The 13,062-nt window shown below is 49.8% G+C and overlaps 1 protein-coding gene across 6 annotated transcripts in view; it reads left to right on the top strand.

The window, feature by feature from the left end:
* The window catches only part of PTPN3 (protein tyrosine phosphatase non-receptor type 3), a 109,838-nt gene extending 97,774 nt beyond the window's left edge, over window positions 1-12,064 (top strand). For all 6 annotated transcript variants that reach the window (XM_079928028.1, XM_079928025.1, XM_079928026.1 and 3 more), the window contains 4 exons: window positions 4,500-4,628; window positions 5,524-5,669; window positions 6,144-6,279; window positions 7,931-12,064. In XM_079928028.1, coding sequence (XP_079784154.1) covers window positions 4,500-4,628; window positions 5,524-5,669; window positions 6,144-6,279; window positions 7,931-8,008 — 489 coding nt within the window. In that variant the 3' untranslated portion in view covers window positions 8,009-12,064. The remainder of the gene's footprint in view (window positions 1-4,499; window positions 4,629-5,523; window positions 5,670-6,143; window positions 6,280-7,930) is intronic.
* The last annotated feature ends 998 nt before the right edge of the window (window positions 12,065-13,062 follow it).

Raw genomic sequence — 13,062 nt, 5'->3', positions numbered from 1 at the left:
CTCTTCACATAAGTCACCATTTAAAAAATGTAAAGGCCCTCAAGAAGCAGTAGAAATCTCCTTCTAGAATACTGTGAGTCAGAGGCGTTGAGGGCACTCTTCGGGGAGCAGGTGCTCGTTCTCTCAGCTCTGCTTCCAGCCCTGGCCGTCTCTCCATCTTGTCTGCCTGGTTACCGTGAGAACTCTCAGAAGCTTTGCTGAAACCACCAGGCAGCAGGTCTATAACATCACCTCATCTCCTTGTCTGGAAATCTTGTTTTTGCCTATTTTTAATTTTTGTTTATATTCCGGTTTTGTATGCATGTGTGATTTTCTAATCTTGTTTTGGAAAGGCAGTGAAACTACTGGGACCTATTTTGAACTTAGGGAACTCCAGCTGGCTCACAGTCCTATCCTGTCCTCTCTCTTTTTCTGGAGCGCCTGCACCCATCTTGTTCCGTGGTGTCCTGGGTAAGAGGGCAGATGCTAGGGCCATGCTTCCTGAATTCGAATCCCTGCTCGGTCCCTTCCTACCTGTGTGGCTTAGGAAACCTGCAGAACCTCTACGTAAAATGGAATAATAATGACACCGATCGTCGATTTGTGGGGTAACTGAATGAGTTAATACAGGCAGCTTTCTTGGAACAGTGCTCGGCACACAGTAAATATTATACAGATGCTAGCTAGCAGTAATAGTAGTTTGAGTACACCTTAGTTGTTGCCGGGGCTGTACTATTACTGTAGTATTATTTATTATGATTCTTCAAATTGGCTCACCTTTTTTTGCTTTAAAAAATTTCCTTTGGGGCTTCCCTGGTGGCGCAGTGGTTGAGAGTCCGCCTGCCGATGCAGGGGACACGGGTTTGTGCCCCGGTCTGGGAAGATCCCACGTGCCGCGGAGCGGCTGGGCCCGTGAGCCATGGCCGCTGGGCCTGCGCGTCCGGAGCCTGTGCTCCGCAACGGGAGAGGCCACAACAGTGAGAGGCCCACGTATCACAAAAAAAAAAAAATTTCCTTTGAAATATATATCTGAAATGGAAGCCCAGTATCACTTTATTGCCATAAAAAGAAGGTATGTGTAAAAATGCAAAAACCACAAGACAATGTTTTTAAAGTCTAAATAAATATTCTTGCCTTCCAGGCTGTGAACCCAAGGCGTGCTTGCCCACACACTCATGTGCTGTCTCCTAAAAAGAGAGTTAAAGTACTAGGAAGATAATCTTAAAGCTATCCTGGACCCCAACTGAGAAACTCTCTATGGCATACGTGGAAAAACCCACTTTCCCACCGTGTGGTTCTATGCCGTTTAGTACAGAGCCCCATCTCCTCCTAGCCTCCTACCAAATCCCACACTTTGCAGGCCTTGATCTGGGCCATTGTGGTATGTTATAGATGACAAGACATCGGCCTTGTTGTCTGCAGAATCTCCCCATATGAAACTGTGCCACGTTTGCCTGCCTGTTCTGTGACTCTGGGGAACGTGGATACTCCAGGTTTTCTCAGAAACTGCCCATGGAGGTGCTACTCTCAGAGCTCATGAGGTCTTTCAGTGGTGCTGCAACTCCTGCGAGCCAACACCTGAACCCATGGGGCAGCCAGGAGCTCTCCTCACCTGTGTTGGGCTGCTCCTTCCCCTTCAATGTTGGCTCGGCCCTTCCCAGCTGCAAGATCATTGTTCTCCTTGGAGAAAAGAGAGCGCCAGTGGGCGTGGTTAGTGACAGACACCTGCCCCGATGGCAGTCCCTTCTTCCCCTCATTCTGCCTGTTCCAGCTCAGGAGAAAAGGCCCTTTCTTCCATCCAGGAGGCCTCACTTCCACTGGCTGCCCTTGTAGGTCCTGGCCCTCCTGTTTTGTCCTGATCGGAGTCCGCTCTGAACCTGAGCTCCTCCAAGGTCTCCATGTAACCTGGTGGGTTGGTTGGTTTCCCAGCCCTTTCTTCCTAATGGAACCCCTTCCGGCTGGTTCCATCGGGTTAGAGATTCCCATCTCCCACGAGTCAGGGCATTCCCTTCGTAAGCTCTGGCCCTGGGAACTTACCTCTGTTGTTTATCAATGGTTGGAAACCTGTTCTCAAATCCAGGCTACGTGTTTCCTCCCTCTCCTGTTACAAACGCTCAGGTGACCTGAGCCCTTTATCCTGAGGTCCCTTATCTGGTCCTCACCACCCCCCTGAGTTCCTCCTGATTAGGAGTCAGTCACTCCAGGCCAGCAGCTCTGTCCCCTACTTCTTCCGAGAGATGAAGTTCTTGGCATGTCCCGGTTGCTTTCTCCCCTATTCTGCATTTTGTGGGGTGAGCCTCCCCACAGGCGAATAGCTGGCGGGGTCCCCATCGCCGCTCTGTGCTGCGCTCACGTCTGTAGGTGCTGGAAGCCTTGCCCAGGGGCCAGTGGTCAGTGAGGCGCTCCTGCCACAGAATAGCTTTCATTTCTCCCTCTTTTCATTCCGACCTAAAACGTTTTCCATTGTGTTCTCCCTTCAGGTCCATGGGTTTCCTCCAAGAGGAAACAGAGGTATAGAGGTATATAGTCTTTCCATTGAAAGGGTCTTCTCCTTCCCTTCCCATCAAGGATGTTTCTTCTGGGGGAAAAATTATTTTTTACATCTATATATGCTCCATTTCCTATATGTAGGGTCTGACACAAGTGGATTCACTCTCTGAGCCTCAGTTTACTCTTATGCAAAACAGAGACAATGATGGTATCTACCTCATAAGATTGTTTGGAGACCCAGATAAAATAATGTCCATAAAAAGCACCATTTAGTGCTTAGCATATACTGATCAAGATAGTAGGCATTAGGGAATCCCCTGGCAGTCCAGTGGTTAGGACTCCGAGCTTCCACCGCAGGGGGCCTGGGTTCGATCCCTGGTCGGGGAACTAAGATCCTCCCAGCCGCACAGTACGGCCAAAACTGAGGTTCAGAGAAGCGAAGTACCTTGCCCAGGATTGCAAATTAGTGGAACTTATCAACCAGGAGGGAAACTCAGGATGTGCAGAAACTTCTTGTTCTTTCTGCTACACCCCCAGTGCTTAGAGATCCAAATAGACCTAAAATCTAAATTTGATCAAGGAGTAAAGAGAGTCCAGTTCTGGTCAGATTCACTGGGAGTCTCTGGAAATAGAGGTATTTGTGGCTCAGCCCTGCACGGGCTCGTCGCTTCAGAGCGAAGCTTGCCATCAGCTGTCCTGGGGGCAGGACCCTTGGGAGCCTGCAGCAGACAGCTACACCCCCACAGATAAGGAAGCAGATGCAGGCCTGCTGGGTGTTGGCTCTGCCTCGGGTTCTGTGGACAGCAGTCCTTCGTGTCTTGGAGAAGCTGGGAAGTGGCCACTAACCAAAATACCCAGGTGTACGGTTTACAAGTAAACTCTTAACGCCGCCTTTTCAGCAGTGACGTTTGAAAATAAGAATAGAAAAGCTCTTTTAAATTACGTGCCTCTGTTGGTTTATACCCCCTCTCAGCTGTACGTAAATGTAATTTTTACCCAAGTTGATGCAGCTGTAGGCTTGGAGAGAACATTTGTTTTGAATGCGTCAGAATTTGACTCGATGGATGTATGATGGGATAGGCAGCTTGGCCCTGAGCTTTGCTTCGAGGCCAGAGGCAGGAGTGAGGCTGCTAGGGAACACGTTTCAGGATTTGGAAGGGGGAAGAGAAAACGGGAGAGGCCGTGGGGAGCCACAGCAGCCCTGGACCTGGGGCAGCCCACTTAATCCTGCTGAGCCCGGGTTTCCCCCTCTGCTGTCTGGCACGCGTCAGCTCCGTAGGAGTCGTATACGAAAGCACTGGTGGGGCCTGCGGCAGCAGTGATGATAATGGCCACCGTCACCGCTGACCTGCCCCCACCCCGCAGTGAGCCTGGCACTGCACACCACTCTCTCCAGCCTCTGTCACCATCTGGGAAGCAGGTGCTGGCCTGTCTCTCAGGTGAAGAATGTGAAAGTCAGAGAGCTTAAGTAGTAGCAGGTTCAAGGTCACAGGGCTCACCGTGGAGGAGAAAATGATCGTAGCAGACGTCGGTCTGGCTCCCAGAGGTGTGCTCTTAGCGGCTGTGCCGTGAGGAGTGGACGCCGAAGGAGGGATGAGGTAGAAAGGGGTGTTGAGAGCAGAGAAGGGGCCGAGGGACGGGGGTGTCGGGTAGAGATCGCTCCTAAGTCGAGGCCCCACGCCGGAGGCTCTCCTGTTTCTCCAGCCGTTGGACCCTGATGATGAAGGAGGAAAGTCTGTGTGCTCAAATTCCAGCTCCAGCTGGAGTGAGAGCTGTGGCCTGGCCCCTGGCGGGTTGACCTCCCCCCCACCCCCCAGCTGCCCAGGGGAGGAAGGGAGATTCCCCGCCCACCCTCACAAAACAGACGCAGCCCAAAAGTGGCCTCGCCTGCGTCTCTCTTCTCCCAGCAGCTCTGAGTACCTGGTGCGAGTGAGAGGGCTCTGGCCAAACATCCAACCCGTCTGCCCAGTAACCGCCACGAGGACCGCCGCACAGCCGAGCCTAACCCCTCCCCGCTGGTTCCCTTGCAGACCAAATGCCACCAGTACTGGCCCTATCCTCCCGAGGTCATGGAACACGGCAGCTTTCACATCCGCTGTCAGTCGGAGGACTGCACCATCGCTTACGTGTTCCGTGAAATGCTGGTCACGAACACCGAGGTGAGCACTGCATGGCGGTGAGTGGTCCAGGGGAGGGCACGGGTTAGAGGCAAGCGCTGAATCAGCATCCACCGTGGGCCCGGGTAGCGCTCTACTTCTAGGTCAGTCTGTGTTTTCAGCTGGTGGGCATTTCAGTAGATGTACAGACGGCCTGGAAAAGAGCCAGCACCCGTGTCCGCAGCAGCATAGTTCACAATAGCCGACAGGTGGAAACAGCCCAAGTGCCCACTGACAGAGAAATGGATCAACAGAATGTGGTGTATTCATACAATGGAATCCTAGGCCCCCTTTACAGAGAAGGAAGTTCTGACACATGCTACTGCATGGTTGAACCTCGAAGACATTATGCTGCGTGGAAGGAGCCAGACCCCAAAGGTCAAATACTGTGAGGTACCTGGAGTAGTCAGTTCACAGAGATGGAAAGGAGGACGGTGGTCGCCAGGGCTGCGTGGCTGGGGAATGAAGTTAGTGTTTAATGGGCACAGTGTTTCAGTTTGGGAAGATGAAAAGGCTCTGGAAGGAATTGTACATAATGTTTAACATGGTAAACTTCTTGTTATGTGTCTTTTGACCATAAAAAAAAAGAGCCAACGTGGGTGGCCCTAATCGTAAGTACCATAGGAGCAAACGGGAAGAGACCACTGTGGGCAGAAGTGGTGGAGGAGACATCGGGCAGGAGTTGGTCCCATCGGAACCCTCGAGAGTGGGTGTTTGGGAGCGTATGGAAGGCGGGTGGGCAGGAGTTGGCAGTGGCCGTGGCAGGGTGGTACCCAGTGGCTAGAAGAGTGTCCGGAGACAGGAGCTCCCTGGCTGGAGGCCGGAGCGGGGCCAGGGTCCTCCTGTCCACCTGCCCACCATCCAGGTAACTCAGCGAGGCCACTCTGTCTCTTCGCAGACTGGAGAGGAGCACACCGTGACGCATCTCCAGTACGTGGCATGGCCAGACCACGGCGTTCCCGATGACTCCTCAGACTTTCTGGAATTTGTAAACTATGTGAGGTCCCTGAGAGTGGAAGGGGAACCCGTCCTAGTTCACTGCAGGTACTGTGGCTTGTTGGCTCTATTTTTTTAATACTCATACTCCTTGGGAAAGGCCTGGAGAAAGTTGGCAGGCATCAAGCCCACCTAAATCCCACAAGACTAGATATGCTTTTTACAAAGCTCTCTTTGCTTTCCTTCTTCACAATTCAAAAGATCCGGACAAACTTGTGACTGCAGCGCAGAACTGGAGAACAAACTCCCTCCCTCATCTTTCCCTCTGTTCCCAGCTGACTGACCTCACAGCAGATGCGCATAAGATGGGGGGTGGAGTTTGCACGGAAGGGTGGGTTTCTTCCCGTTGATTTTTAAGCCCCCGGTCTATTCAAGAGCACACCTTGAGCGTGTGTTTTGTGTTCTTTGAAGGTCAGAGGAGGAAAGCTCCCTCTGAGTAAGCATGGGAACTGGCGAGGAGCTGAGCTGGGCTGTGCAGAAATGCTGTCTGAGCAAATCCCGTCTCTGCTCCTTTCCCCCCAGTGCTGGGATAGGTCGAACCGGTGTGTTGGTCACCATGGAAACATCCATGTGCCTGATCGAGAGGAACCTGCCCGTTTACCCACTGGATATTGTTCGGAAAATGCGAGACCAGCGCGCCATGATGGTGCAGACATCAGTGAGTAGAAATCCAGTAATAAAAATACTAACGATGGCCAGGCCTGCACGAAGGGCTTTTGCAGGTCGAGAGACCAAGGCCCCAAGGGACTGAGTCACTTGCCCACGGTCACAGAGCTTGTCAGGGGCTGAGCAGATCCAACACCCACCCCATCCAAGTTCTGCCTCTCGCTACCCACCACTTCTGCTGCCTCACAGTTTGTTTCCTGCCAGCCGCTTGGCCAGGGAGCAGCCCCGGTGCACTCTGCATTGTCAAGCCACTGACCCGTCATGTGTCTGTCCATCGGAAGTAAGCAAGGTCACCTGAGGGTTTCACCCCACCCGCCTGCTCCTGGGTGAGCCTTTTGACTCAGCAGATGTCTCACACGGCCCTACTCTCTCCTCTTCTGGGCTCTCTCCCACGTACGTCACGCCTGGGTACCTGGCACTGCAAGTGTCCACAAGAGGAAATATTGTGGCTTCCACCCAGAGCTACAGCAGGGGCAGTGGGGTGGCACGGAAAGTTCACGATTCACACTCCCCCACATACTGGGCAACCTCTGAAGAGTGCCTTAACCTCTCTGTAAGCCTCAGTTTCCCCATCTGCAAAATAAGGACTATCCCGTATTCATTCATTCATCCGTTCAACAGGTAATTGCACAAGCAGGAGAGACCTGAGCTTATATCTAGTAGAACTGGATCAGTTGACTATAGATCTCGGCAGCAGTGGGAGGAGTCCAAAGGGAGTCTGAGAGCTCGGGGAGAGTATCGAAAGCTGCCTTTGGAAAGTCAGGGCTTTCTGGAGGAACGGCCTCCGAGGCCATACCCCCCGATGGATGAGGAGAAGTTAGCAAAGAAGGGACTGGGACTTGCCCTGAGCTCTGTGTCCTCACGGACTCATGGACCAAGCTCATAAGATTTCTCTAACAATGGTGAGCTCATGTTTTAAATTCACGTGCACCCAGGAAACCTGGTTAAGAAAAAAAAAAAAATCAGGTTCTCTGCCCTGTTTTGTGGTATGGAAGACCTCATTGCTAGTTAAAGAATGTTTAAAGTGCATCTTCTGGGCACATTTTCTAGCTGGTGCAGCTCAGTCTGAATGCTTTCTTGTCATCCAGGACACATCCGTCAAACAAGTCTCTTAGGTGTTTGTTAATATAAAGAACCTTACCCTGTAGAGTGGCTTTCAGTGGCTTTCCTTTGGAAGACAAAATCCAGACTCTCTATCTCAGTGCAAGGCCTTCTGCAGCCAGGTCCCAGCCCACCCGTGCCACCCTCCTACCAGACCCGCTACCGACAGCTGTCCTGGGCCAGGCCCGTGAGCCCTGGCTGTGTTCCTCTGAACGGGCCGCCCTTTCATTTCCACGTACACTGGTGTGTACATTGGAACGGCCACCCTGCAGCAACCTGTGTCCCTCCCTGACTCCCTGAGACTGCCGGTGCCTCCCTCTGCCGTGTTTCCATGCCACGGTTGCCCAGCCCTCATCACATAGTGAGCTCACAGGTAGGTGTGTCTTCTCCACACCGGGTCCCTGATGTAGCCCAGGGCCTGGCTCGGCCGGAGCTGGAGCTCAGGGTGTTTATGAGTGAGGTGAAAGAATACCTGTGTCTGTGGTCTGATGCAGCATTTGTGGAACTGCTGGCCAGCTTGACGGCTTTCTGTTCCTTTCCAGAGCCAGTACAAGTTTGTGTGTGAAGCGATCCTTCGTGTTTATGAAGAAGGCTTAGTCCAAATGCTGGATCCCAGTTAAGATGACTGTGAAGACGTTCATTCCTCTTTCCCAAGGGCGTCCTCCTTCTCTCTGGAAACAGCAGGAGGAATTTGTAGGCTGTGGGAAAGGAATGAGCATATTTGAACCCAAGCACTTTAAATTTCTATTAAAAGAAAAAGGTATCGTGTACATAGGAACTGTGTAGATAACGCATGCGGTTATAGCATCATTTAGGCCCGCACCTCCTCCGGAGAGGTAAGCAGAAGGGGATCTCAGTTTGGGGCCTGTCCTAATGCCTCCCTCCTTCTCCGTCTCCATATTCCTGTAAACCATCCTTGGGCAATTGAGAGGGGACGCCAGCAACCCTGTTGACCTCCCAGAAACGAGATGGTGTGGCTGTTCAGAGTTGCTTGGATGAGTTGTGTGTATATGTGTATAGGACTAAGGGCTGAGCTTTCCGTGTGTCTGGGCGGAGCTGGAACAGTCAGCATTCACCTGCCCTGATGCTAACGAGAAACCCCATGAATGTACTGAACGGCAGGGGGTGGGGTGTCAGGCCTAGGGGCAAGCGGTGCCTTTTCTGCCCTCCCTTCCTTGGTCCCATCTCCCTGCCACTTCCAATATTCACGTTTCTGAGACTCGTGTCCAAATGCCCTGCCTTCTCCCTGCATTAGCGACCCTCCTCAGGTTCACACCAGCGCCTGAACCGGGCAGTGCAGGCTTCGGGTGAGTTTTCAGTTGAGACTCTGAGAACAAGGACTCCCAGTGTTGTCCCACGTGTTCGTTTTTGGAGCAGGTGCCTGTTGCCTCTGCTTTCCTCTTGCTGTACCCTCAGCACCCAGGACTGGAACCATCCACTACTGAATCTAAGACATGGATTGCTGCTACTTCGAGCTATTACACTTGAAACGTTACAATTTTCCTGAGGGGAGATGGGATGTCACCTAAATATTCAGAATCTTTGGCCCTTCTGAGAAAAGATCTAGTCGTTGAGCCATGGGAAACCCAGCTTCTAGAGGGTTGCCTGTGGAGGTGTGTGTGTGTCTGTGTGTTGTGTGTGCTCCCACGGGTGAGTGTTTCTTGGGATTCCTAACTTGATTCAAATTACAGTTGAGTTTATATAAAGAATGAGTCTCTGTATAGAAGAACAAATGTGTGCATTCACTCTTAGTTACAATGGTCTTCGTTTCATTTCAAAGGAGAGGATCAGACTATCTGAATATAAACACAATTTGATGTTAATTTATTCTAAGTACACCATGATTTTGATTGTCCTAAAGAATTCTGCCTTTGTTAATACTATGTTAATTTTTTTTTAAATTTGTGACAGGATTGTAGCAAATTATTATTTAAGGAAAATAAATTACGTAAACATTCTAAAGTGGTATTTTGAAATAGTGGTTTTATGTATCCAGAAGAAACAGCTAAGTATCCAATTTCTTAACGGGATTTATAGAAAAAGGATGGTTTCATGTTATAGTGCACTGAAATGAGGCCGTTTTGATGTTTAGCAAACTGGGCTAGTTGAGTAGTTTCCTGGTCACAAACTGGGTAAAAGACCTTTACTGTAGGGGCCAGGTTTCTAAAGGTTGTCTCCAGACCGAGCATATTTACCGCATTCTTTACATCTTTTCCCCACCGATGTTCTACTGTTACATGGCCAGGGTGGAGGAAGGTGTTGTGCCGTGTCATGAGCCATACTGTGCGACAGGAGACACTGAAGCCCCATCCTTGTCAGCATAATGCCAGGCTAGCAGAGTGTAGCAGCAGAGTCTGGAGCTAAGGGGTACGGTATTTGGTTTCTGATTCCACTCAACAGCTAGCCCTAGGCCTAGTCACTTATGCACTTTACCTCCATCTTCTCATCTGTAAAATAGGAGAAATAGATAATACTGAGGACTTTGGGTCGGATATGAGGATTGAATAAGATGATGCTATAAAAATGTTCATCAGCTGGAATCTGACACTGCTCTGGATGAATTACTTTGAAAAGTTAACTTATCAGTGACTAGCCCCCAAATCCATGAAACAGAAGTAGAAGCAGCTGGGTTTTTGTAAGAGAAAATCGCTTTTCTTCTCAAGAGCACCAAGGGCACAAAGGAGTATCATACAAGTACTTCTGGACTCAGAAAATTTGATCAGCCAGGCACCAAAAGAGAGGGAAAGCTGAAGTGAATTTAAATGCCGTCAGGATACTGAGCAAATCATGGCCATTTGATAAAAAGGCATCCTCACCCTGTGTGTAAAAGGCTTGTGAAGTCTAAATGAGTTTGGAGATTTATGTTTTATTCTTTTTTTAAGAAACAAATTTTTTCATATGGTTGAGGAAGTGCTGCCGTTCTTTTACATACATCAATTTCCAAAAAGTTTACCGAAGGTTGCAACCAGCCTTTTTCTGCCACTGTGCGGGCCAGTAGTTCAGACTCAGCAGATGTTACCAGGAACAAAGTCCATGAAATCCTGGGGAAGAACAAGACAAGAGAGTTACCGAAAGGAGTAAAATATGCAGGTTGATACTACGGATGCTACCAATTAATTTATGGAGTTCAAGATTCCTGCTTCATCACCTTACACACTTAAGCAATTATACCTGAGAAGCCCGTTTTAGCCCAAAGTGAAGAATGTCATCAAAATCAGGAAAAACATTTTGCCTGGGAAATTGGGGTATGAACGGAGAAGACATTTACATCCTGTGTTCTGGCACTCTCGGAAGATCTAATTAGACTCGTCGATGTGCAGACATAAAATGGGAAATCCCTCCTGGTGTCACTCCATAGAACCTGCACTAGGTGTTTTGATTTTCCAGAACGAGAGATCCAACTCAGTTTGGTTGGGGGAGAAGCGGGGAGGGTTGGATCACAAACTTGGGCTGGTCTTTAGTTCCTACCACAGTAACTTATACTTCAGTTTGCTTTGAGATTAGCATAGATGCTGTCGCTGCCAAGTTGCTGGTTGATGTTTCTTGTTCCTCGTAGAAGTTATCGTAGAACCGGAGGCAACGAAGAGGCAGCATCAATGGGAAAGGGTGGGCAGAGGCAGGATGTGGGTCTAGGTTAGACTTAGACAAGATGTGTCGCCCTCAGCCCTCACTTTCCTTCTAAGTAAAAGGGGAAGTTTGGGCTCGAGGGGATGAGCTCTGGTCTTTTTCAACATCTGCCGTTCTGGGAGTCTATTCCAGAGAGTCAAGGTTAATCCTAAACCAAAACCTCCAGTAAGCTACTGGAGAGAGATGTATCACGTTTCTGGAACTTGTCTCCAAGAGCTGGTCCCTCAGACCTTGGCAAAGACTCTGACCTCAGCCTGGGAAGCCAAGCAGGGAGGGAGTCCAATGGCCGGGCTGTCCGGCATCTCTATAACTCACGTTCCCTCTAGAGCAACCAAGGGATTTGTGTTGTCATGTAGTTTTGAAAAGTATCTTAATTGATTAGCAATATTTTGTCTGTAAAGTTGGAGTGTTTTTCATTCTGACCTGTTCTTTCAGTGACTCTACTGAAAAACAATTTGATCAATATAAAAACATTCAAGCTATGCAACACTGTTACTGTGTGTTGACATTTTTATTCTGATGTCTTGATTTCTGGAAATGTTTTCTCATTTTGTTTGCTTTTTTTTTTTTTAAGTAAGTGTTAACTCTCTTGGAGGAGAGTCCTCTCTGCCATCTCCACCTTCCCTTGGTGAAGGATGACCATGGACAGCCTTGACCTTGTGTGGCAAGTTCTAGATCAGAAATAGATTCAGCTCTCATGACAACAGTAGCTTACACAAAGTAGAAGTTTCTTTACCCTCTCCCATGCAGGGCTGCCAGGTGGCTGCATGATCCCTAGGGTCTCGGGTTCCTTCTGACTTGTTACTTGGCCATTCCCAGTATGCAGCTTGTACATTGAGGTCCGCGATGGCAGCTCCAGTCGTGTTCACATTCTAGCAGGCAGAATGGAGGAGGGAGGAGGAGAAAAGCAAGACCCTTCCCTCAGGGCGTGTCATGTGAATGTGTGCGTCTCATCAATCTGAACTTACAGGGCCATACCTACCACAAGGGAACCTGGGAAAGATAGTTTTTATTCCAAGAAGCCATGTGCCTAACTAAAAGTCAGGAGTTCTGGGAATCCCCTGGTGGTCCAGTGCTTAGAACTCAACGCTTTCACTGCCGAGGGCCTGGATTTGATCCCTGGTTGGGGAACTAAGATCCCACAAGCTGCATGGTGTGGTCAAAAAAAAAAAAAAAGAGCTCTAAAAAAATAAAATAAAAATTCAGGAGTTCTGTTTCTGAGAAACAAGGAAAGAATGGGTTTGAGGGACAATTAGTGGTCGCTGCCATGGCTCAACCCTTTGGTGTCACCTTTCTTGTCTCACGTTGTCCCTGAGGTAGACAGCTCAAACCCCAGCCAGGTATGGCATGGATCTAAAGCCAGAATCACATTTGAGTGACCTGTGGTCCTCTCTGTCAGCTCTGGGTGGCTTCTTGTGGTCTAATGACCTATAAACTCACTCAAGTTATTTTCTCCCAACATAGCCCATAAACAGTCGTGAAGTAGAAACAGGAAAACGGCCACTGAAAACTCATTCATAAGAGGAGAGAACAGGAAACACTGCTGCAAGGGGTTGCCCAAGCCCACTGCAGGAATAATGAAGACGCCTCTGGCCGGCCATCGAGTCCCTTGGATGGTCACCTGACAGCCCAGTCCCACTCTGGGAGGGACTCCTTGTCCACTGACCTCCCTGGCCACATCCAAGGTGGGGCTACAGAGCTTTTGTAGCCCTGCTTACTCCTGGGGCAGTTTGGGAGGTGCCCAGGGTTGTGATTTCTCTGCCAATAGAATTCCACCAAGTACCCACAGCCGGAGATCTGGTCTAGACCGGTGTTCTGTGCTCTGCCTGTGTTTCTTCTCAACTTGAAGGTAGCGACTTTGGGGCCACCTGACCAAGAAGTTTGGGTGGGAAGGCAACACCCACAGTCTGATTTTTGGAGCTACTGGTTTGCATTTTCCGGCAGAGAAGTCTTGAAAATGGCTTGCTGCCCCAGCCTGTCTCCTGCTAAGGCTGCCACTTCAAGGCCACTGCTCTTAATAGCTGCAGTTTGGAGAACAGAGGCTGTT

This window comes from Stenella coeruleoalba, assembly GCF_951394435.1.
Source record: "Stenella coeruleoalba genome assembly, chromosome: 7".
Taxonomy (NCBI): Eukaryota; Metazoa; Chordata; class Mammalia; order Artiodactyla; family Delphinidae; genus Stenella; species Stenella coeruleoalba.
Note: the sequence above shows the minus strand (reverse complement) of the source record. Positions and strands in the feature narration are given on the sequence as shown.